This window comes from Perissodus microlepis, chromosome 14, assembly GCF_051167445.1.
Source record: "Perissodus microlepis isolate ML-2025 ecotype Zambia chromosome 14, ASM5116744v1, whole genome shotgun sequence".
Lineage (NCBI taxonomy): Eukaryota > Metazoa > Chordata > Actinopteri > Cichliformes > Cichlidae > Perissodus > Perissodus microlepis.
Window position 1 is genome coordinate 17,682,801 of NC_140474.1, and position 26,411 is coordinate 17,709,211.

The window sequence follows — 26,411 nt, forward strand, 5'->3', positions numbered from 1 at the left end:
GGTGGGCTTATTTCATGACTACCCTCCCCTTGATAATGTGAAGGCTTAAATATAAAAGGTTATGACATAACATCAGTTTTATCATTTTATTCTGATCTTCGTAAAGTAAAACACTTCAGTGTTTAGCTGTTGCTGAGGAATGAGGAGGTTCAGTAATAATCAACCTTCTTTGCAAGTAGCTACTGACTGGACCTGACCTCCATCCAGCCAACCGTCTATCCACAGCTGCCACTGGGTGTATGTGGCTGTTCAGACAAGGCCAGTTGATGGTAATTATTTATGAGGCTTGGTCAAGGTCCATTACTGTTGATGGGAAGTCATTGGCTGCCTGCACAGGGTGGGGTAGGGTGGGCAGTGTAAACCCTGGGACCACAGTCCTTCATCTATTAACTGCTTGTGTGTTTTGAACAATTGACTAAGACCTTCTGTATTTCTGTCTCTGTGTGTGTGTGTTGGATCTACTTGCTTTAAATAGGTTCATGAAAGCAACCACACGTTTTGTAGCACTGTCAACCTGAGTAATGTAAAGTGACCTTACATGAGGTAAAACAGAAGAGGGCTTATGTTCTGGCTGGGTGACATCATAACCACATAATTAACATGTATATGTAAGGAAAGTAATTGTATCCCTGGCCGTGATTAAGTTACAATACGGGAGTGAGATGGAAAAGTGTGTGTGAATAAAAGCAAAATGAAGTCCAAGTTGTGAGGTGTTATTTGCGTTCACGTTAAAGACTTCTGTGTTGGCCATTGCTTCCCTCTTGCATGTGTTCTACCCATTATGTTTTATTACGTGCACACAGGCTTTTGTGAAAATGTGTGAGCTTACCCTTCCTTCCAAATAATCCCATCTCACTACTGTGTGCTTCTTCTGTGCAGTGTGTGAAGTGGTTGTGCAGGGGCTGTGGAAGTTATTTCATAAGGTCCCGCTCTTGGGATCCAGCCTTTAGAATACTAATAGATCTTTGCTGGGTTTCTCTAAGTGGTACAAATCTGGTTTGATAGTTCAGCCTCTGTGTTATTTGTATTTCTTGCCTTTTTCTTCTCTCCTTCTCTATCTAGCAGAGCTCCCACAGGACTGAGAGGGGGGTTTTTTTGGGTGGGGGGGGCGGCATGTGTATTAAAGATTTGGGTATTTTTGGTTCTGGTGTAACAAAAGAAGATGTTTTAAATAATGAACATTGCACAAAGTGTTTGCAGTATCAGGCGTGGGGCTGTTTCAGCATTTACATTCAGTCCCATAAATGACTCCTGCTACATGATATCAATAGGAACTCAGTGTGAGCGGTGTTTGGAAAATAGACGCTGCACACGCTGCTGTAGCCACATTAAAGAGCAGCAGAGAACTAAAGGGCCCCTGTGGAGGAACTGTAAGGCATCCTGCATGGCTCTGCAGCTCTGGGCCTTGGACTAGAGCATTCACTAATGCACACTAGCTGCTTGTGATTCTGATAACAAGCTAAGTTTTCTGGGTCGCGTGGGTATGTTGTCTCTTAAACACAACAGCAAAATAAAGTAGTGACACGATATCCACTTTTTTAGAAGAGGGAAGAATTTTAGATGGTTCTTTCTGAGTTTTTGTCCACTGGGAAAATGAACACAGAAAAGTGTGCTTGACGTAGTGGAGCATTAGGGTGAAGTGAGGAGAGACTTTTTACGGGAATGGTAAGATTTTGATTGTTGTGGAAAGTAAACTGAGAAACTAAACAATACAGCTGAATGACTCTCCCCCCCCCCCCCCCCCCCCCCCCAAAGTCCAAAACAATGATTAGTTGTATAATCATACTCCTGTATGATTGATCTGTTTTTAAAGATTCTATAATAAGATTAAATGTATGTGTGTATTTTTTTTCCTGTCCCAGGAGGAGAAGACGTTCCAGCAGCAGTTCGTCTCACAGTTCATCTCGCAGGAGGAGGAGTCGAAGCGCAGAGCGAGACAAAGGGAGGAGCCACCGTTCACACAGGTCACGCAGCCGGGACAGGAGGTAGCACCATCGTGGACATTATTCATTCTGCTCATTCTGCTTAATCCCTCAAACTGCTGTATTATTTCCAGTCACTTGAAGTTTCCTAGCAGGATTTTAAAGTCAGATTGTCTAAGTTTTAGTCACGCTTGGAGAAAAGGAGTGAGAGAGACAGTACCCACATCATTTTAAAAGTTGGTTTGGGGGTGGGGTGGGGTGGGGAGCTTGGAAAGGTTAAGGGTGTTTGTATTACAAATCAGTGCAAGGAATGCCATTGCAGATTTTTCTTATTACAGAAAAATACATTTTTTTGAAAGTTTATTGTAGTCTAAACAACACATCATTTCGTATTTATGTCTTATGTCATCAGATGGAAGCACATGGAAACTTATGTTTTAGGTCTGAATTACTGTATTGCGTGTGCATCTAGTTGTGTCTCCGTTTGCTCCGACTATCCGTCTTACTGCATGAGTATTAATGAGACCGTGACACGCAGAGACAGCAGGTCACATGCAGCACCACTCCAGTCTGCCTGCCAAACCAGTTTCTGGAAGCACCTCTCCTTTCACTCATTAGCACCATTAAACCGTCATTAGCGGTACATACTTTGTTGAATTATGATTATTAATGTTGTCGCTCCTTTAAAAAAAATTTTAAAAAGTTATTTACGTGACAAATGTGTACATGGCTGCACCACACTATGCACACACTCACAGTCCCGTGTCCCTTTCAGAAACATAAAGAGAAAGTCTCTGTGTGGTGGTTCATGTCATTAGCATAGCTAATCGGGTGCTAATGAACCAGTAAACTGTGCTGTTTTTAAATCCCTTTCTCACACACACACACACACACACACACACAAATGCATAAATACATGCACAGACGCACATTTGAAGAAAAGGTTGTCATAATATATGCGCAAGCAAGGCCCTTTGTTTACTTGTGTATGGCTGCGGGGGAGAGCATAGATCATTTTAATCACAAAGGAAAAAGTGTTTTAATATCTTGATTACAGAGGTGTCAGGATGAAGGGATGATGCAACAGGGATGTTCTGACACGTGTGGTTGATTGCGCCATGAAAAGGCACCACACTTCAACTCTCCGATGTAATGCTCACAGGCTTTTGGAATAAGCGAATTTCGGTGTTTGACTGCGCGCTGAGGCCATTTATTGGGAGAATTCAGCCAAACATTTTTCACACATTCTCTCGCTGCTCTCTGCGGTACAGTGGCAGTCACTCACAGCACCACTGGTGATTAAAACATCAGTTGAAAATGGTGTGGTGCGAGATGAAAGGTGGAAGGGATTTGGGAGATTTAGAACTACAGTCGATGACATCGGTGTTTACAAACGCTGCAGTGTGATTAGGAGGGTTGCGTTGTGTAATCGGCTTAGCGGTAAGCGAGGAGCAGGTGGGCTGGGCCGGGCTGGTGTTGGTGGGAGCGCGTGGTGGGGCGTTATGAGGTTGAGGCGGTGTTGGAGGTGGGGATGTGCAAAATGATGGCACTGATGATTAAATTTATGCAGTTAAGTGATGGCAGCTACAATTTGTGTCTGCAGAAGTTGACACGGGCACATGTGCTCCTGTGTTAGCATTCGAAGAATCCAGTGGCAGTTTTCTTGTGTAATAAATGGGACAAGAGCAGAAGTGATGAGATGATTGATTGGCAAAAAATAGTAATTTCATTTTTTTGTTTTAAATCTTTTATCAACCACACAATTTAAGAATGAATCTAGAGCATAATATTTAATTTAATTGACAGCGAAGCTAAATGGTTGTTGAGCAGTTGTGGAGAAATTATATGACTATTCTTCCGTCTGTATTTATCAGAAGTGCTGCATCTGCGCTGTGCATGTCTTTGGTGGGACACTGCATATTTTACAGCAGCTGGGGGTTGTGAAATGAAAGCAGGTTGATGTGTGCACAGGTGCCCTGACTGCTATTAGTCAGTGCTGTGTGTGTGTGCGCGTCGGGATGAGGCTGCCTGAGCTCCCTGAGAGGCTGGCTGATGGATCAGAGGAGGATTGCATGGACAGGAGCTCATGATTGATACGCAGATAGGATATGAGGTGCTGCCTGCCAACCCCCTCACCCCCCACCCTGGCCACACCAACCTGGCACCTCCTTCAGCATGTGAAGCAGAGGAGTAAGAAGATACAGAGAGCACTGACTGGAGGAGAAGATGGAGAGAGGGGTTCAGAAGTTAGAAGGGAATGAAAAAGTGTGGAGAGAATAGGCTGAGTTTCTCCAGGCGAGGGATAGAGCAGAGATCCTAAAACAGGGGGAGGAATAAAGTGGAAAGACAAAAGTGAGCCCCAGTGTAGAGAAGAGATAGACTTGAGAGGGATATTATTCAGAAGAAATAAGAATAATAATGTCTGCATTGGAATATTGCTGGGGAGAAGATTAGGACCATAGTGGGCCATCGTGGGTTGAAGTGAAGGAATTTTATTACCTCCTTTTCAATCCCCTTTGTATAAATAAAAAATAAAGAGATACATGAAATAAGAATAACGCTCTATCATGTGTTTACCATCTATCATTGCTTCCTTCTCCTCTCCTCTCTTTTACACTCTTTTTTTTTTTTCTTTTTTTTCCTGCCCTCAATCAGAGAAGGGCCAGGTCCCCCAGAGGCAGTCAATCTAGCCCTGAAATGTAAAACAGACAAGAGGAGCAGATTACCTATTTGCCATTAATGTTTATTCTCTTTGATGTGAGCAGGCATATCAGGCTCTGTGGGTGTGTGTCGTGCCTTCCTGTGAGCACGCTGTCAAGTGAACATGTGTGAGGCTGATTGAGAGAATGCATGTATGTGCAGATTTGCGTGAATATGTGGGGGAGTGTCACGGCCTAGTCCACTGGGGGAGAGCAGAGTGGAGCATGGCAGCAGCAGAGTAGAGTGATCTGATGCATACCCAGTCCAACAAAGGCGACACGGCCTATCATCACAGTCGGATCACAGGAACGTCTTTAGGTGAGCTCAACGGAGCATCGGTGTGGTCCGCTTTCATGGGCGGCCACAGCAGGGGTTAAATGTGTGTGGCGCAGTCAGTCATTTTGTCAGCCTTTCATTGACAACAGTTAGCTTTAGAGGGCCGTTGGAAGATGAGGAGGAATATCTCATGCGTCAAATCCACCACTTGACCCATCAAAAGGAAGCTGAGCATTTCGGGTAATGTTAGCTATTCACACGTAGGTGAGCATATACTGGAGGGCACATGGTAATGCTTACATTTTCCCCATTAATATTTCAGGGTGTGTTGAGCTAGCAATGCAGAGTGCTAGCGTCAGGGTTTAGCCCTGCTAGCACAGAGTGACTTCATCACTGCTGTCACAATTATATGGTGAGTGAGACCTCTAATTAGCAGTCATTTTCCTAGTAGTAGCGAGATATAAACACACCATCTAAAGTGCTATGCTACGCTGACCAGAGGTAGGATTGTCTCAGACTCTCACACATGTCAAGATGAGTTCCAAACTGGTGCTTGCTTAAAGCAGGAAAATGACTCCAAATCTAAAGTCTATCCATTTTTTTCAGCTTATTCAGTTCAGGGCAGTCATGAGGGGTGGAGCTTAACCTAGCTCTTATAGGGCACAGTTTGCCAGTCTGTTGAAATCATTCATACTCACTTTCACACCTGTGGCCAGTTTGGAATGACTAATAAACTGAACATGCATATCTTTGGCAGCACAGGGGTGCAATGGTTACAACGGTCACTTCACAGCAAGAAGGTTCCTGCTTTGAACCCCCTCTAGATCCTTTCATGTGAGAGGTGCATGTTCTCCTGTGCCTATGTGGTTTCTTGGCTGGTACTCCAGCTTCCTTTCACACTCTAAAGACCTGCACGTTAAATTGGTCATGCTTGTGAAATAATAAAAGAACTGAAAGTTTATAGAATAACTGAATGCATTGTTAAATGCACCTTGTAGTATAAAGTGCTTCGATTGGTCAGTAAAACTAGATTGGAGCACCTTAGAGGTGTAGGTGGTTTTTAATCTCCACCACCTTTGGATAGTATTTCAGCTATTAGTAAATGAATAAGTGCATTTTAAACTTGCCGAAGATGGAAATAATAATCAGTAATTGTACAGAGTTTGTTTTCATATCTATGGGTTGTATTGATTTTTTTTTAAAGTAAGCCTTGAGTGTTCCTGTTAAAAGGAGTACTCAGAAAGAAACTGAACTACTTTTGCATGTCCAGGCTCGGTTGCAACAGCAAAAGCTTTTCATTTTGGAGCAATAAGAATGTGGATCGATAATGAAACGGGTTAAAATATCAAAACGCTGACCTATTCAGGTCTGTAGTAGACGAGATTCAGAAGTCAAATCGATGGCTACACTCAGATTAATTTAAGATTGTGGGAGTATTAGATTGATGATTTCCAAATGGCTTTCTTTGTGTTTGTAAATATCACAGACAGCGGTACAATTGGAACCTCATTGTGGAACTTCTCCAGCAAGACTGGAAGAACTAGGTTATTTGGATGTTACAGACCATAACATGAGCTCTGTTTTCTGCACAGGAGATCACAGAAGCACTCCAGGCGTGTGCACGTGTACGTGCAAAGGTTGAGCGATGGCCTGGTATTTATTTCACTCGGCAATTTTCTCCCGTATAAGATGAGGTGTCGTACATCTGCTAGATAGCTTTTTCTGCCTTGCACTGACACGGAGTGTGTACAAGGTCATCCAGGCAGCTTAGAACAGGGAGCGCCAAGGTGAGGAGCGGAAGGGAGGAGTGGATGGTGGGGCAGCTGAGTGCAAGTAGACAGAAGAGGGAGGAGGAAAATCAGCAACTTTATTGTGGGGAAGCTGAAGTGAAGCCTCCCAGCTTTCATTGCACCTGGATCAGCAATTCCCCTGTCAGGTGGCGGGTTGGGAATTTTTCTCTGCGTTTTTCTCCGACATATATTTTTATTTGCACAGTTTAGAGTGTGTCTGTGAGCGAGAAGTAGCAGGTGGTTTTGGGTGTCGCTAGCTTCATGAGGGAAACGAGCCCGAGTGTGTTTTGAGGAAATGACATGTGAAATCTGATTTCCTCAAAAACACACTGACATTTTGCTTGTATAAGTTGGCCATAAGGGGTAAATTGTGTGGCTGATGGATACAAAATAAAATGAGGAAGACTGCTAACAATCCTTACATCCTTTTTCTTCTTCAAGGTACAGAATCTCACTTGTGTTCTCCCAATGTTGTAGTGGGTCTTATACTGGAATTTAAGAGCAGGCTTCTGGCTGTTTTTTCCATCCGTCTGTCTGTTATCCCATTGACTCTCAACAGCTTTTCTTCTCCCCTTTCCTCAGGATGACATTTAGCCCATTTTTCCTTCTTCCCCTATTACCGGACTTGCAAAGTGTTGATTTAAACTGAAAGATGACCTGGTTTAGTTCAGCTACGTCTTCTCTACTCCATAAAAATCAACATGCTTCCAGTCGTGAGATCTGAACGCGTTTGTTGTTGTGTTTCTCTCTTTTCCCCCCTCTCTCTGTCTTACTCTCTTTCTGTGTTGTCTTTTTTATTTATCTGCTGTAAAGGCCAGTCAAGCGCTGCTCGGCTTTGTTGTCAGAAACCTTTATTTACCAAAGGGAGGAATAAGTGACTGACACAGACAGCCTCTTTCATCCCCGCTTCGCCGCAAGCAGTGTTCCCCTCTACTGCCAGAGGAAACCCCCCTCCTACCCACCCTCCCCTTCACTTCTGCCAAGCCACCCCCCTCTCCATCGCACCCCTCCATCCTGCAGGCTCACAACACACTAGCCCACTCCCCTGGGTAGAAACCTAGCTGTAGTCTGCACTCGCGCACACGCACAAAAATTCGATGGTCCTAAACAAAGACGAGTTTAACATCACAGACGGCACAGACTGGTCCCTTTACTCATATTATACGTCTGCTAAACAAATGGGTAGTAATGATGCATAAAGCTTGTTACGTTGTAGCGGCGGTTGGAAAATGTAGTTTAAACATTTTTTAACATTTTTTTATGTCAGTTCATAGAGGGCAAAGAGGAATATCTCAGTCGCCTAATCTTTATGTCAGAAATCATTTGAGCACATTGATCTGGGTTCAAAGCAGAAAGTTACTTCAAAATTAGAAAAGAACATTCATACTCATTCTCATTAGTATGGTTGTAAAATGAGGAAATTCTGTATTTCCCTAAAACTCAAATCATCACATAGGAAGGCATTATTAGTACCCTTGGACTAACTGCCTGTTTAACCACTAGTACCTATCGAGATTTTCAATATAAAACACACCAACTGTTGTCCCTAATCACTACGAACATGCAAAATTTGAATGGTTTATTTGGGAAAATAAAATATCTTTTTATCTTAGCTGTGATGTTATTAGCTTTTAGTATGTTTTTTTTTTTTGTTGTTGTTGTTTTTAAATTGACAGCATTTATGTCCTAATAATCGGTTTTCTCTGAAGGTCACTCAACACATTTGTTTTGAAGCAGCTAAAACTGAGTAAAAGTCCATCCATTAATTTTGTTCAGCTTATCCAATTTGGTTTCAGGGTGTGGGTGGGCTGGACACCCTATCACCCTATCCCAGCTGTCATAGGGTGAAGGTTGGGTACACGTGAACAGGTCGCCTGTTTATTGCAGTCAAACCTTTCACCATTCCAGCCATTTGCGTTCACACCTACAGCCCAGTTAGCATTGCCAATTAACCTAGCCCCATGCATGTCTTTGGACTGTTGGAGGAAGCCAGAATACCTGGAGAGAACACACACACAAGCACAACATGCAGATTCCACACAGAGGCATGAGCCGGCCAGTGGATTTGAACCAAGGACCTTCTTGCTGGGAAGCAGCGGTGATGCCCAGGAGCAGAAGTTATAAACACAAATTAACATTTTATGTTAATATATATATACTGGAGACATAAAACATACAGTAAATCAATATAATTTGTGCCGAGCAACATCATATTTGAGGATGAGTGATACAAGTACCCACAATAACTGTATTAATAGCATTACAGTTTAAAATCTTCAAGTTTATAGTCTTGTCTTAAAAAAGTAATTGCAAAATGATAAAATGAGGACACAGTTTCAAGATCATACCTGTGATAATTGAGAAGGTTTTGTATTGTTTTGCACCTCTGCCAGTGAAAGTCTTCAGGGTTAATTAGGTATCATAGACACCAGCCTAAAGTTAATTTCTGTTTGTATACCAAAGACACGATTTAGTTCTTTGATGACTGAAACTCAGTAGAAGTATGTCATTTCCAGTGTTATTTTTTTGGGTAGAGAAACAGATTTGCTGTTTTGAAAATAAAACCACTGAAATGCCAAACACTAATAACATGCAATCAGCCCTCATTGTGTTCACTTTATGACAGTGAAAAGCCTCATCCGTCTGGCCAGACCGAGAGAAAGACGGAGACAGAAACGCTTTTAGCTCTGGCATAGGAAAATGAACACCAAATGTATCTCTCTCACTCTCCTTCCTGCTTTTTCTCTGTCTCTCTCTCCTATTTAAGCTTCTTGAAGTTCTTCCAAATTGGGTTTTAAATGCCAATTAGGAGGTTGAATGTAGTAAAATAAAAGCAAATGCAGGCAGGATGGCCTCACCTTCTGGCTGGTTAGGCTTCAGAGAGAGCTGAGCCGGACCTTTGGCTCCCAGCGAGGCTTTGAGAGAAATATCCTGCCTAATGAACACATTAATTAGAACCATAACTATTTATAAGATGATAATTAGAAACGAAGGGAGGTAAACTGGGCTTTTCCTGCAATTAATGGAGGATTAATTACGGGAGCTAATGAAGTGGATTTTTGAAACGCGTGGAGGTGAAGTACAGAGATGTGCAGCTCGCTTTGTGATCACTGGCATAATTATTTTCTCCAGCACCAAAGCGTTTGAGGCCCTGGTCCTCGCCGGCTCAGGCCGGCTAATAAGCATCATTGCATCGTTATATATGCACTTAAAAAGACTTGCCACTGAAATGACTGTCTAATTATTTCTAATTGGCAGGCCCTGTGTGTTGTCATTGAGCTGTTTGGAGCCGCAGCGGAGCTCTGGGTCTAATAACGCTCTGGGCGGAGAAGGAGGGTAGAGCGAGCTAGAGATGCATTGCTAGAGAGCGAGAGAGCAAAGAGAAGAGGGGCGCTCTATCGGTTGTCTTCTTTTCATAGTCAGAACTGCACATTGCCCTCCTGTGTCCCTCGCCCAGCAGGACAGCAGGTCCTAGAACGATGGCCGACGCACTCGGAGGTCACCTTGCCAAGCAGTCGATTAGCAAAGTTTTATTTCATCCCTGCTTATTCCCCCCCCCCCCTTTTAATTAACAGCTTCTGCTCTTAATTTATGCACACATAAACGCCACCGTCTGTCCACAGTTCTTCTTTTCACTCTTAAACATACTACACACACAGGGAGGGAGGGTGGACGGGAGGTATGTTTATGTGCTCTGTGTGTGTGTGAGATTCACTGGCCAGGTTTTGAGCCAGTCCATGGAGACCTGAGCTCAGAGAGCATGCATGGACAAACCTCAGTCAGCCATGTTTACCTTGTACTCTCGTTGTGTGCCTACTCCGGCCATATGGACACTTGAACTTGGAGGATGCATATGTAAACACATATAGTTTCAAGTTTGCTGGCATGGCCCTGTTTATACTATAATGATTTTTTTAACATTATTAAATGCATCCAAATTTTTTACAACAGACTTTTGTTTTCATTATTGGGCCACTGATTTCCATTTAGGCTGTGCGTAAGAGTGCATGTCTTAAAGGGGTGTTTGAGTGATGGCCTAGGATTATGTGTGTGAGCACCTCACTTAACTTGTCCTCAGCAGAGTCATGTGCATTGTCTTGCCAAAAAACCCTTCTTCCCCCACCGCCCTCGCCCCCGTCCTCAACCCGGACAACTTGAGAGCAAATTGCCAGCTAATGGATCGACTGCCTGCACTTGTCAGTTCTCTTTGGACAAGCAAAGCAACCGCACACACACGCACGTGGTTTCACTCACACATTTGGTAATTTATTTGTGGAAAAAGAGAAGAAAAATGAGAGAGAATGGCAGAGAAATGAAACGAGGATCATGTGCGCCTTGACTGAAACCTTGACAATCTTTTTAAAAGTAATGAAACACTTTCTCAGCATGCGCATGAGGTTTTCTATTTGAAATTTGTCTTCCTTTCTTTTTGTTTTTTTTTTTGCTCTATGTATCCATTTGGGTTTTGGCACAGTCGAGGACATGAGGAGGAAGTGGAGATAGATGGATCAGCCAAAGGATACGTGGCCAACTGTCGTGTGATTGGTTGAACAAAGGAGCAGAGCATTTCTGTGACTGGTTGAACAGAGAACTTGACGTTGGGATTTTGGCATTAAATAAAAGCCGGGAAATGTAATTATTCTAAATGCAGTCAACGGTTTTTTTGGAGTGGAAGTTGGGCAGATTTCTCTATAAACTCGGTGGGATATTGACACAGAGTGTGGCACTGCAGATGTGTAAAGAATGACATTCATGCCATCACAGTAACTTGCAAACTTTTTTTTTAAAACGTGAATTCTAATATCTTTATTATCTTTACATTTAAATAACATAAAATGTAAAGATATGAAATGGCCTCAAACAGTGAAATTCCCTTAGGGATAAAAGCCATATACTCAGCATGCCGCATGTATAAAAAATTGAGTTATGGTATACAGTACACTAAACTAAATTTTCACCAGAGCTGGTCTATATGTTTGTATATTTTTCTGCTCAATGTTTACAAAAAGTTCTCAAGTCATAAAGTTCTGTGTTTGTGTTTGTCTGTGAGCAGTAAAGGGGGAAAAATCATACTTCTCCTACTTCTAGTTCAATGCACAGGACATGTAGATTATGTGAAGTGACAGAATTGAGGGGGGGTTTTCCTCGAAGGGTGCGAGTGTTTTCTCTTTCTATTCATTTCTTGATCTCTCTTCCAGTGTTTCTCTCCTCTCCTTGTTCAATCTCGACAGCGGTTTATAAAAAAAAGATTTTTAGAAACTTCTTTATGAGACAAGTCTCTGTTCTGTTAGAAGACAACTTTATGTTATTCCACCGAAGAGGCGAAACTAATAGTTCCATGTTTTTTACAGGGCACTGTTCCAGTTGTGTCTTGGGTGTTTAATTAAGTGTAGTTTCCCTTTAGTAGTGGAATGTGTGTCTGCTTTTTGTCGGCCCGTTCCTCTGTGCCTTTTACAGTCCACCCACATGGTTTGTCTCAGCGTTTATGATTTTTCTTATACCGGAGTTGTGAGGTTCCTAAATCACTTAAGCACACGGGGCCGAGCAGTCCACATTTAAACAATAAAAGGCTGTTATGCTAAGGGCCCTCAGATCTCCTACCACTTCATAAATACATGCGTATAAAAGGCAGAAAAATACATCTTCCCTGACCAGAGAGAGAGGGAGAGTGAGCGTCTGAGAGCACACCTGCTAATTGGAGCCAGCTTGATGTGAAGTACGGCTGTCTGCTCAGTCTTCTCCCAATTTCTTTTTCATTCTTCCTTGGTTTTTTTTGTGGTTTTTTTAAAAACCCTGATTGTTCTTGACTTTCCAACTTTTTAAAAAATCGTTTCCCCTCTTTTCCCTCCTTAACCTCCTGCTGTCCTTCACCTTTTGCTTCTCGTCTAGCCTGTGCTCCATGTCCTTTCTCCTCTTCCTTGTTTGTCCTTCTACTTTTCTCTCCCTCCTTACCGATGGGGACGGCGACATCCAAAACAACTCTGATTCAGCGTAGCTAATTGTTCTGAGCCGTGATGGATTTGGAAAGAGGGGGAGAAAAAAGTGGGTTTCAATTGCGTGAGTGGCTGTGAGCGAGTTGGCGAGTTAGCACCTAGTCTGAGCGTGACCTCTACTTGACCTTGTGTCAAAGCGAGTGGCTGGGCCAGCCCCAGCTCCAGCTGCTAATGGGTGTCATGTCAAGCTGCGGCTGCAAGGAGGTCAAAGGTTGCGAGTGCACACCAGACGGCCAAGTTTAGGATTGCGACGTAGAGGCTGAGTGACACTGTGCATATGTGGCAGTGAAGACGGTGGGTAATCAACACACAAGCACCCAGCAGCACATGCACATACATGGGCATAGAAGCATGCGTGCACGCACATGGAAACTGTATCTTGCTGCAGAAAGTCATCTTTTCCCTCATCGTTGGCTGGCCGTTTAGGTTCATATAGATCTGAGGGATCTTTGAAGGCCTTTGAACTCTGCTAAATGACTTGACCTTGTGGCTTGTGGCTGTAGCCGTGTGTGTGTGTGTGTGTGTGTGTGTGTGTGTGTGTTTGGGTGTGTATGGGAGATAGTGAGTGGGTGGCCTGCATGGGGTCTCATTTCTGTTTCACAGCGTAGCAGGGCATTGCAGACGTTTGTGTTGACGACTGCCAAATTAAAAGCAAACTGAAGATTATGACAAATCTAAACTTTGCTTTTATGAAGCAGAGCGGAATGAAGAAAAAACATTTCTGTGAATCTTTCATGCTCCGTCTTTGCTGTGTTAATTGTGCTCACAATCAGCTACTTTGCAGCGATTCCTTGTGTGCTAGTGTGTGTGTATGTATATTTATGTTTCTGTGTGGGTGTGCACAGTGGATGACTGAATCCGTCTGAGTGTGTGCGTCTGTGCGTGTACTGTGAACCGAGGGAACAGATATTGTGGCTGCTTGGAAGGAGGAAGCAGCTTGGGAAATGATTTCAACAGCTCTCATAATTAGAGGAATATCATAAATTAAACTTGTGTCTGCCGTTGCGTTTGAAGAGCACTCAAAAGTAATAAATTCTGGATGGTTAACATATTTGCATTCCATTCAGCAGGCAGCGTCGGGCAGGAACAGCTGTTTTCCACGTCTTTTGGCAGCAGGAAATGCACATTTCTCACTCAAGGTGCTTTTAGACACATTGAAATTGTATAAAAAAAAAAGAAAAGTGACTTTTAACTTGAACATGAAGCTGCTGCTGTGTGCTCTGTCACTGGAAATAACTCGGCGGGGAACAGTGCATTAATGAAGTTCTTCAAATATGGATCGTCTCGCTTTCAATAGGCCTGTTTCTTTTTCAATCTGTCTATTGCTCGGAAAAGTTGACTAGTGAGCTTTTTTCTTCTGTGTGTGTGTGCGTGTGTGTGTGTGTGGCTGTAGAGTACTTAAATCCAGTGCTTTACCGTTAACTTAATAGGTTACATTTTTCCCATTTTCTAGTCAAATACATTTTCCAGGCAATGCAATAATATTCTGTTTTTATTGTAATAGTTGAGGTTTTCAAAAATCGTCTTTCTGTGGTGTTTAAAAATGACTTACAAGTTATTACAATAAGTATATCTTTTTTATTTATGCTGTTTTTATGTCAGTTTAGGTCAGACATAGTTTGGATATTGGTGTCAGGTCCTGCTTTTTTATTGTTTCTGGATCATGCTGTCTGAATAAATAAGGATTTTTAAGTTTATGTGCCCCCCTCCTCCTTCAAGCAGGTCCCAGTTAATAATGAATAGCCTATCGTTTCTGTTTCATCTGATATGCCACAAATAATTTTTAAAGTCATATCATAAATATCATCATTAACATCTGCTCAGCTGCCCCTTCGGAGTGTATTGTTGATGTTTGAATTTCTGCGTAAAACAAGACAAACTCATTTTAATGATGATATAAAAAGCTAATAAAAGCTAATCATTTTGTTGCATCTTTAGGAAGATGACAAAGTGTTCAAATGTCACTTATTTTTAGCTTAAAATAGAAGATGCTTTATTACACAAAGTTCCAGAAAAACCACTAATCTTTAAATAAGGCTGGCCTGGATGCTAGTTTAGAAGTGTGGCAGGATTTCATTCCCCTGACACATTTCTAGCAAGCCTGCGGTGATGGGAATAAGCAAATTAAAAGTTACAATGATCAATCATTTTCCCTTGTGCCCTCTTAAATACAGTATCTTGCAAGAAAACGGAGATGGTCATTTTTATACTGCATGTCTATCTCTTAATGCATTGCTGGTCAAACAGGGGAAACTGCTGCCAGTGTCTTCTGAAATGTGATATAGTTAAAGTTATACTGCCATTAATCACTGCTTTGCTGCACTGGGGCAATGGACAGGTGCGACACTCGTGGCGTTACCGAGGAGACGAGATGTTGTGTTGGTGTTTTCTTCTACAGGGGGGGAAAAAAAACAAAACAAAACACCACGGACGCAAACTTTTTGTCTTCCGAGCAGAGGGTGGAGGTTGGGAAGAAAGGAGAGGAAACTGTGTGAATGTCCATCGCGTCTGCTCAAACAGGTGCCAGATAAGGTTAAACGAACAGTGCGGATGATTGGTCTTTTTCTGTGTTTGTGTGGGGGGTTCATGTGCTGCTCGTCCGTACACTGCGAACCGTGAATAATGATTCGACTCGGGTCAGATTCCATTGGAGGCGTTCACCTGTATCTGACACTAGTGGTATCGCGTAGCTGCCATTAATGTCCAATTTTCAGTGAAAACAGAAATAGAATACAGATAAAGGTAAAACACCATCCAGCTTCACACCCGACCACATAATTACCCCAATGGGCTGTGGTGAGGGATCATATCCTGGCGCGCGCTGGGGGGTCAACGGCGATAAGCTTCAGCCCAGCTCCCAACATGGAGCATAATTACTCTATTGATAATTCACCAGGAAAATGGTCCCAGCCAATTGCAGAGCTTCGATTTAATGGATTGGACGATGAAACGAGGAAGGAATGGAGGAAAGGAGGCTGCAAGGGGGGGGTGTGTGTGAGTGTGTGTGTGTGTGTGTGTGTGTGTGTGTGTGTGTGTGTGTGCGCGCGCGCGCATGTGGAGGGAGGAGGTCTGCACATGGGGGCAACCAGCAAGGGCCTTTTATTAGAAATGAAAATATGTTTAGGTCATAGGGGGACCCATTTTCCCTGGAGATAATAAGGCCAATAAAATGTAAAGCAGGGGAAGGGCTTGGAATGGGGTCCAACTGTGGCTGTTTATCTGTGTGTGTCCTGCATTAGCCCATTTATCCCCAGCCTTAAATTAGCTAATCATTCTCCAAGGGGAAGGACTTGGTCAGGAAATTGACATTTAGCAGCATAGGCTCACTCTATTAACTACAGTAAATTTAATTTGCTGCACACCCCAGAAGTGGGCTGTTTTCTTTGCCATCAGAGGGAGGAAGGGAATGGGAGACAGAGACAGAGAAATAGAGGGAGAGGGAAAGAGGGAAGTTCTGTTTATTGCATCTACTGCTTCTGACCACAATTTGCTTGGCTGTAAATATAGGACTTGGACTTGGAACACTGCGGCTCTGTTGTATTTCCCCTCATGTACTGCTGATTAAAAACATACGCATGCATTGTCAACACATATATTCACTCATTCCAAGGTCAGTCAGGGCCATGATGGATTATCTCTCTTGGAGACTCCATACCCCCCAAAAAGTGCAAGATTTTTCTTTTTTCTTTACAAGTGATTCCCTGACTGGCTGAATCATAGTTCCAGTAAAGGCTATATTTAACAAGCCAATCACAAGGCCTGGAACTGAAGACTGCTCTCACCTTTACCTATGAATAGGATGTATCATAACAATTATTTTTGATGATCACCCCAGGTTACTGCTTTAGTTTCTGATCTGCAGATGCAATGAGAATGGCTTGGCAGGAAAATTATACCACACAGGGGCTGTTGTAGCTGACTGCAGTGCATGAGTTACATGTTATGTAGTTATGCAGCTGACTCTGAGATTAAAGGTGTCACCTTGGGGATTTTTTCACCATTCTCTACATTTTTATCTAAAAAAACAAATACAAGCAGAATAATCAATATGTTAATAGTTTTTCCAACAGGAGTGTTTGGTTGGACATTTGAGGGATGTGGAATTTATTTCTAACATTTTGGATTTCGGTGTCAGTTTAAAAAAGAGAGAGAGAGAGAAAGTGTAGACATAGAGCACAGGAACAGAGCAGGGATTCTCCGGTGATCAGGATCGCCCCGGCCTAATTGATTGCAACAGTTGTCAGAGTGTTGTCTGTTAGGATGGTGACAGGCGTCTGAAGAAAATGATTAGTTTTCTGTCGGGAGAGAGACAGCTCTGGATGTCCAAAACTGCAAACTAATAAAGGGGGGAAAGCAATAAAGCTCATGGACAGCAGGTTTGACTGTTTTTATAGACAAATCAATAAAATGATAGATGATGGAAAATAACGACATCTCAGCTGCCGATTTCTACTGGGGTTTCAAATCATGTTCTTTCCCCTCTGCACACACACAAACGCACACAGTTGTAACACATTTCTGTTTTGATAGGAACATGCAGCGACACATCAATAAGTTTATATTTCAGTATTACTTGTCTTTATGCATCGAACTCTTTGGGATATAAATTACACTTTGAATTTTCCCTTTCCTGTATGTTCAAAGTAAGTGTGTTTATGTTCGTGTGTCATGGCTAACAAAGTAAATCTCCCACTGCAAATCTTTTTGAGACCAGAGGGCCAGTGTCAGGATCAATACCAATGATAGGTCTTCCTCTGAGCCAGCCTCTAATTGGCTCAATTTCTAAAATGTCAGTGTGGTTTTTCTGTGAGCGTGTGTGTGTGTGTGTGTGTGTGTTTATAGTGTGTGGGCTTGTATATAACTAATATTACTGTGGACCAGTGAACGATGAATCTATCAGCTCCTGTGAAATTTGATCTCAGAGAGTTTCATTTTGTGTTTTAGCAGATGCAAGCCTCAAAGTGTTGCTATGCAGGAATTTCACCAGTGTTTCAAAGCCTGGTAGCTCGGATGGAACTAAATCGATCCTCTACCGAACGTACCGATAAGCAACGGAGTTTTGTTTTATATATGTAGAAAAGTACAACTATTAATTTAGCTAATATAGTTTGGCTTTGTTACACGTATAAAAACAGCTGAAATATATTAAAGCTGTAAAGAAGTTTTATAATAAATTGCCAAACAAATGTAATGACTTAAAACTGTTTTAATTGTGAACCCTGTATCCACTTGTGTCCACTGCTGTATGTGAATGACGTTAACTGGGAATCGGCGCTCTGTCGCTTATATAGCCTAGAAGTATTGACATGGATGCTTCAGCATTATATTGCAACATAAAGTCGCAATTTGCTAAAACTTGAACTGTGTTGGGTGTCATTTCCCATAGTTGTTATCAGTTTGCTTTGAATTTCAGTTCTGAAAACTGCATATTCTCTCTCACATTGTCAGGTCTTTATCTTGCAGTATAAACAGCCTTGAGGGGATTGTTGTTGTGATTTGGCGCTATATAAGTAAAACTGAATCTACTATTGTACCTATTTCTATTTCATATTACTCTTGCCACATTTTTCTGGTGTGAAACAGTTTCAGCCACATTTGATTAGGCATTTAGTGATTAAAAGGCATTCTGGGAAATATAGACACTTACAAGGCAGAACGCGAGTAGCCAAAACAATAAAGGTGCTTTCCCTTTCGTATTACTGTGCCAGAAATGCAAAGAAATGTCAGAGGTTTATCTGCTTTAACTTTTCCTTATCTCTGCTTTAGGTCTCATTCTCACCACCGGCGGTCTCGAAGTAGGAGCGGCAGTCGCAGCCGGCGAGGTACCCACAGCCGCAAAAGGAGCCGTAGCCACAGCAGGGACCGGGACCGGAGCCGGCGCAAGGGCCGTGACCGGGAGAGGGAAAAAGACAAGGAGAGAGGACGGGACAGAGACAAGGACAAAGAGAAGGACAAGAGTAAAGATAAGGCAGAGAAAAAGGGGTAAGTAGGATATTATCCCTTATATGTGAGGTGACAGCACAGGTAGACACAAAGATACCTTAATAAGTCTTAGGTACTGTCGACTCTACTGGACCACAGGAGAGCAGAAAATGCTGATTGGTGTAATACGGACATAAATGCGGAGCTCGGTCTCAGCTCCTCCATCCGTCCATCCATCACCCGATCCTTCCATCCATCAATCCATCATTCCCTTTCTTTCTCCATTTCTCCTTCTCATCAAGCACAAGGCAGCACGGGCCATGTAATGCGATATAGTTCCCTCTTGTAAGAGGAAAATCTCACAGTGATATAAAAATAGATGGTAGTTAGGAGTGTGGCACAGGTTCGGTTTTTACTGAATGCGTTTGGTCACCAGATGATTTCTGATGTCTTTAACTGCACTTTTCACCCTCTGGACCCGGCAGCAATAAGTCTAGAAACATAACAGGATTATATGCACCTCCAAATGTCTTTGTTGTCTCTGCCAGGAAAAAAAAACAATAAACAAGAGTGTCTTATTATTAAAGTTAGGAAAGTTAGCAAAGGACATCTACACTTGCAAGTTTATGTCTACTAAAGACTCTAATACAGACGAGGAACAGGTTCAGAGTGTTAGCAGTTGTACACTCCACTACAGGTATAACTACCTTAGAGGCTTCTCTTTGCGTCTGCCGATATATCCCTCCCCCATCGCGTCATTCTCTAATGTGATTGGGGGCCACTGTAATACGACTGGTACTCAGTTGTTGCTTGTCACATTGAATGGCACAGATGTGTGTATTAAACTGCGGATCCCAAGAGTGATACAGAGCAGCTGTTGTGCTGCATGGAAACTCAGGGACAGGCTGAATTTACTTCACAGTCGACAAAACCTTAAGCCGATTAATTGATTAATTCATCGACTGAAAATTTAATGGCAAATGTAGCCTTAATGCTGATAATAAACAAGTATATTCAGCTTAAGAAAACAATCATGGGCACTTTTCAATTTCGGATAAATGATTAGTTGAGGATCACATTGGCAGATTAGCAGATGCATTTGTCAGTTACTGTCAAAACTCTTGTTTTAAGGATTGCTTATATTATGCTTAAACTTAAAACATAAAGTTTTCTGGGAGGAAACACTATGAGGGAGTATTTTCTAGGCTTTTCATTTGTTTTTCCTTACAGAAACATGCAGTAATAGCCGTACGACAGTTTCTGATTTTATGACTGTTTGATCTGACTAAAATCTCCATTCCTCAGATGTGTTCTTGATGCAACTGTGCACTCAGATGAGGAAACTTATCACTGTAGCAGTGGCTGTGAGAGACCAGAAATGCTGTATGGTATATCTAAGAACATTTCTTTCTTTTTTTTTTTTTGTTAAATCACGCACTTGAACAACTTCGGGTGGAAATCACGTGTACTGAATCTCATTAACTGAGTTAAATGCCAAGAAAAGAAGGAAATGTATATCTTTGCTAGCACAACAGATTTTATGTATTTAGGAAGTATTATATATTGAGGTCATTGAGGAAAACACAAGCACGATCAGTAATATTGTTAAACACTTATGTGTTATTCAAGATGTTTATTTAGAATTAAAGATCATAGGGTCGTATTTGTTGATAATAACAATTTTTGAAGGATTTCTATGTATTCAGCTCTTGTTTTTTCATCACTTTTGTTGGTCGTCAGTGAAAAGTTTGGGTGTTAGGACTTCTCTGTATGGCCAGAGACTGGATATTTGCTTTTAAGGAAAAGTGCTCCCATTTATTTGCCGCCATTACATATTGCCTTTCTTAGATCAGTATCAGGAAAACAAATAAAGCTAACAGTGAAATGTAAGGCCAGTAGACTATATCCATTTTCTTATTAAGGCTTCAATATCCTTTAGCATCGATAGGAATCTCTTCTTTTATCTCTGACCCTGCTTTAGCTTGTCTGTGTGCATATTTGTGTTAAGTCTGTGCGTGTGTGTGCATTTCCACCTGTGGCAGTGTTGATTTATTTCAAAACTGCCTAAGCCTGTGGAGGTTTAAAGATTGAATAATTTCGACATATGGGGCTGACCCACTAACTGACGTGACATATCGAGTCAGAACCCACTTCAGTAGGTGCAACTGTGAAATCTGTTGCAATGCACCGCTGTGCTAAATCCTATCTTTACAAAGCTTCTACATTTTACATGTATATGGTTTTCAAATATGTTTTTTTTAACGATATCAGGGTGTTGATAGTTTTTTGCCCTTTTACAAATAAAATATAAACATATTTTCTTTCCAAGTTAGTTAATTCTTTTGTTTTTTTTTGTGGGGGTGGGGAGTTTTAACTTCAGATTTAACACTAAAGACATTATTCTCCAAGTCATGTGATATTACTTTACAATAGACTATTGCAATTGTTCATTTTTTTTTTAAATTAGGTATAAAAGCATCAAGACAGAACAAGGAAGTTCAAAGACACTGACGTAGAGTGAGGTATACAAAACACAATAAGTTACTTGGTAATATTCATTTGCTAAGTGTCCAGTACACACTGGACAGTTCATATCAAGTTACGTTTTAATTCTGGATATAAACTCTCAGTAACTGTCCCATTGCTCCTTGACCACATCGTTTTTACAATTAAGCCTCCCTAAAATCTTCTCACAGACACCAAAGCCTGAGAATTAGTCTGGCACAAGTTACTAAACCAACTATAAATACTCCCATTACATACTTATTCAGCTGTTGTAAGGCATCTCTGTCTCCTAGGAGACATGGTCTTGGTGACCTGGGCAAATTACACTTCAATTATTGGCCTATATAATCCAAAACATCTCTCCAAAAAGGAAAAACACTGGAACATTTCCATAATCCAAGCACATTAGTGCCTCTTTCAGTCTTGCAATTTCCAGCATAAAGAGTTGGCATTTCATTTTAAAATTGATAAATAGTGTTTGAGATGATTTTAGGAAGAAATGTTTTCAGCTTAATTTTGACTTTTGATAGTACAACATCACAGGTTGGATAGCTGTCAGTATGGCTGCCATTTATGCCTGCAGATGCTGATATGATCTTATAACTGTCCAAAATCTGCTTGATGCTCACAGGAGTTTAGCTGCCTAGCATGTCCTCTTTCAGCAGAAGTAAGGCAGAAGCAACAAGATGCTTCAGGAATATGTAAAACATTTTTTTCCCTTTTTACTGTATCTAATTTGAGAAGCTACTTCCTCTTCCTTTTCCATTTCCATTCTTCTTCTTCTTTTAATGGCAATGGGGGTAGGGTCTATGTAAGCCCCTGATCCTCACCACTTGAACACAAACACCTGCGCACTCCCACATACTATTACACTCCAGCCTCATTTACATCCAGGTTTTCTTGCTGGGTGATAGGAGAGGAGTGCGGCGGTGGTATGCTGATGGCGGGGCGGGGTGGAGAAGCGGCTCAGGAGCTTTATAGTGTCTGTCAGGATGAAAGAGGGGCCCCTCAGTGCGGCACCCTGACACCGACTCTGTGTGTGCGCACATGTGTTTGGTGTTGTTGTCATTAAACATTTAAGACTCCTCTAGTATGACAGCAGGCAACTTGGTGCTCCAGCGGCATGTTTTCATGCAAAATTTATTGAAAAAGACGAGCTGTTGTTAAGAGATCTTGTTGCTTTTCACCAGTGGCAAAGGGTAAGTGGGTGATTGTAGGGTTGTGTGTGTACTTGTGTACTTCTATGCAAGTGTGTGTGCATGTGTGTGTTTACACAGGATTATGTACAAGGTTAGTAGGTCAACTTTGCTCTGGATAAGCATCTGGGTTAGTACTTGCAGAGAGGGTGTTAGTTTCCTTTAATTTAACCACCACTTACATTGTTTACCTTTTTCTTTTCATTGACACTTTTCTCAATAAGATTGCATGCTTGTGTCCTGCATGCTGTTTTTATTCAGCATTAAGCTGAATGCAGTGGTGATTTTTAACATGTGCCCAGTGCCCTTTGATGAGCACTTCTCTTTCATGATTTATGATGACAATAATTGAGAAACGATCCGTTTCATGGATGAAAAAAAAAAACTCAAACGGTTTAACACAGTTTCATAAAGACATCATGACCTGTTTATTCTCTAGATTAAATTTCAGCAAGCTGTGAGTTTTTTTTTTTTCCTTTTAAAAATTACCTGAATTACTTCATAAATTTTCCACGAGTAATGAAATATGCCAGGGGCAAAGTTCAAGAAGATCAGATTACATCCAGAGTGTATTTGCTGTCCTCAAAACAATTGTTAGAGTGCATCACCTAAATGAATACACATGCTAAACCTTCAAACCCCTGCACAGCTCTACGGTTACTGTGCAAAAGTCTTGAGTCACCCCACGTTTCTTTATATGTCGCTAGGAAATAGATGCAGTGACTCATTGAAATGTGTGCTACCTTGCATGAAAATACAGCATAGAGGCAAAAACTGCTAAATTGTGCCAAATGTTTTGGCAATAGCTCTTTGGGAATCAGATTGCTGGTGCAAAAATAACAAAACATTTGTCAAACTGTCGTGTCTCTTACTGTTTTTGTAGATTCTACTAAAGAGATGAGAAGAAAGCCTTTTTCTGACAGGCTATTTTTTCTATTATTTTTTCCTCTGGTTCATCTCTTGAGTTAGGTGCCTTTTTTATTTTTGGATGAGTCATAGATCGGCGTTAAGTATCTTAACAGACAAACAATAAAAAAAGGACTGGACTGAAAATGAGTGAAAAACTAAAAGACTTTCAGAAAGTCTATTGCCCAACAAGAGAGTCTGGCTCCATGGAAACAAAATATAAAGAAACAAACGGTGGCTCAAGACTTTTGCACGGTACTGTAATTCATCAACTACAGTGCTGATCTGGAGCAGGATTTATTTTTAGGTGAATCTAAACTCATGCAAATCTTTGTTTGACAAATACCACTAAATTAAGGCCGTCTGAACACCCCTGGCAGGCGATAGAATTATTGCCGAATGACAATTTTCTGAATATATATAAATTAGCTTTGCAGCGCACCAGATACTTTCTCATAATACCTTGTGCACAGGTCAAGATTAATTTTATTTGTCAGAGTTTTATCGTATTCCCTGAAACAAAATACAAGAGGTAAACGGTGTCTCATGTTAACAAGTGCGCATCTGCCCCCAGGCTGGTACTTGACAGAAGTAAGAGCGTATTTCACCTGATGTTCCGACCCAATTCACACCCCTGATTAATGAGCAGACACTGAGAATTTACGCTAACAGATGGCTGTTTCTTCACAGAAAGTGAAAGGTTTTAAGCATTTTACATTTTTATTTATTTATTTATTTTTAAATTACAACTAAATTTTATAGTAAGAAGTAAGTGTTTGTTAGTAAGTACGGGTTTGGCATCATTAAACGCTGTAGTGGTTCAGGCTTTGATCAGGCTTGAAGGGATTTTGTTAGGTCGTGGATGGAGAACAGTCTCCAGTTTTTCTGCATTTCATTATATTGTTAATGCATGCATACGCCATACACACAGGTGTGCACACTCTCACTTTTCCCCCTTCTTCTCTTCATCTCAAGCAACCGGAATTCAACGCCTTCAACAATTCTTTTTTTTACTTCTTTAGGAGAAGTCGTCACCCTTTTGCTTTGGGTGGTGCTGACCTCTTTTCTCTGTAACAGATCATAGAGGTACTGCAAGCTTCACATGCTCATTCTGAGAGGTCTGTCCAATTAGGCTGAACTCCTTCCCTATGCCGGGTCACGGGAACACATTGGTTCATCTTACTCAATTTAATGTAATTTGAGTAAGAAATGGGCATAGGCTGGGCAACCGAGGCACAGAGAGCAGCGTGGAGACCTCATGGCAGCAGAGAGCCATCTTTTCCCTGTGCATGTAAAAGGAGTTTGTCTAATGAGCTTAGGGTTAAAGAAATGAAAAGACAGCCTACCTTTCATTAAAGCCTTTTTTTGAAGTCCTTTTCTATGAAAAAATCATTTAGAGGTTTTTGTCTGCTAGAGAGGAACAGCAGTTCAACAGAATAGGACAGCGTAGTTCACATTGGTAGAGTTTCTTTAAAAAAAAAACCAAAACATTAATATAAAACATATTTTCTTGACATTTTTATACAACAAGCCGTCCTCACCAACCCACCCATTGCTGTTTTCTTTCTGTGAATGTGATTGTTTAGTAATTCCTCTCATTAGTCTGTTTTCCCTGCTGACAAACTAAACAGAACCCAACCTCACCACAGGGGTCCCAGCAGGACCTGCAGGCCTGAGTTTGGCTAGCTTTGCTCCATTGCTCAGCCTTAACCTCTGGAAGCCGGGATGCTGTGAGGCAGAGAGAGAAAATAAAACAAGACCCTAGACACCAGCACACACACATTTTCACTTACTACTGTTGATTTTCTCTCCCTTCTTGCCTTACTCTGAGGAAATGATTGTCTGCTTCTTTGCTTCTGTTGAACATCTATCAGCTCATTAGTGTTGGTAATACACAGAGAAAGTAAGTGTGTTTGTGTGTGTGTTTGTGGGTGTGTAGCCCCTGCCTGCGGCATCCTCTCAGCCTGGTGGGAATGTGTGTATGGGTGGTGTGGATGGGACCACTAGCTGCTGCTTCTGTGTGTGTGTGTGTGTGTGTTTGTTGTATTTGCATTTCACTGCACTCTTGCAGGACTCTAGGCTGTGTCTGGCTCTGGGAGCGGGTCCGGGGAGGTAAGAGAGACTTCAAACACCGTCCTCGGAAGGTTAGGATACACTCACATTGACTTAAATCAATGAACTGTAAGTGTGTGTTTTATTTGTGTGTGCGTCAAGGGGGGTAGCCTAGTGGCCAGGAGCAAGATGAGACGTGGGTGAAGCTGAAGAGGAGTAGGTGTGCGTGTGTGTAGTCTGGGTGGGGGCTGGGTGGCTGAAATAGGAGTGATGCCTACATGCAAAGGGTGGACAGCGAGCATGTGCACACAGACACACACTCAGGTCCCAGTAGATAAATGCACACACAGTTTGGTTCAGCTGTAGCTTTTCTTGGCCTATGGCTGCATGTAGTCATTATTTATTTTTTTAATACAAATAATGAGCAGATTAGATTAAAAAACAAACAAATAAAACAAAGTAGTCTTTAATAATAGACTTACTTTACATCTAGATAACCCTTTTCGATACAAAAGCAGGTCATCTAACTAGACTCCACACCCCTTCTCCAAAACTCGGTTTAAGGCCAAAAAAAGTGAACGGTATAACGACTTATAAATAGCTTTGTCAAAAGGGTATTATCATAGGAATCCTCCACAGGGATCCGTGCAACTTGTAGCTCCAGAAAATGTATTTGGTCTTTGCCAGTCTGGGACGATTAATGGTTCGTAAGTGCCACGTATGATGCAGACAGGAGACACAGACAGTACATTCATTCTGTGGGCGTGACCCATTTCTGAAATTTATGTCACTTGGACTGGTTATGCAAATGTGAAACACATAATTAGTGCTTTTTGGGGAGGGTTGGATGGTCTGGGAAGATTTCTTTGGTTCCCGTTGTCTCTGGAAATATTTTTTTCTGCTTAAAAAAATCATAGAAAAAGGTCAACTTTCACTCCTTCACATTTCTTTGCCTATGTCAGTATTTTACTGAAATAGTGGATGGGTATGGGTACAGTCAGATTGATATTTCCTCCTGTAATGTGAGGTTTTTACAGCTTTGGGATGTTAAACAGCAGTCCCAGGCCATGAGAGATTAGCCTGATTTCAGGGTACTGCCCTGAAACTGAACTGAAAACAAAACTAAAAGTCAATAATGGTGATTATTCT

The 26,411-nt window shown here is 41.6% G+C and overlaps 1 protein-coding gene across 2 annotated transcripts in view; it reads left to right on the plus strand.

Moving 5' to 3' along the window:
• The window catches only part of rsrc1 (arginine/serine-rich coiled-coil 1), a 124,118-nt gene that overhangs the window by 4,262 nt on the left and 93,445 nt on the right, over window positions 1-26,411 (plus strand). For both annotated transcript variants that reach the window (XM_084951365.1, XM_084951364.1), the window contains exons 3-4: window positions 1,863-1,985; window positions 18,448-18,663. In XM_084951365.1, the coding sequence (XP_084807491.1) occupies window positions 1,863-1,985; window positions 18,448-18,663 (339 nt within the window). The remainder of the gene's footprint in view (window positions 1-1,862; window positions 1,986-18,447; window positions 18,664-26,411) is intronic.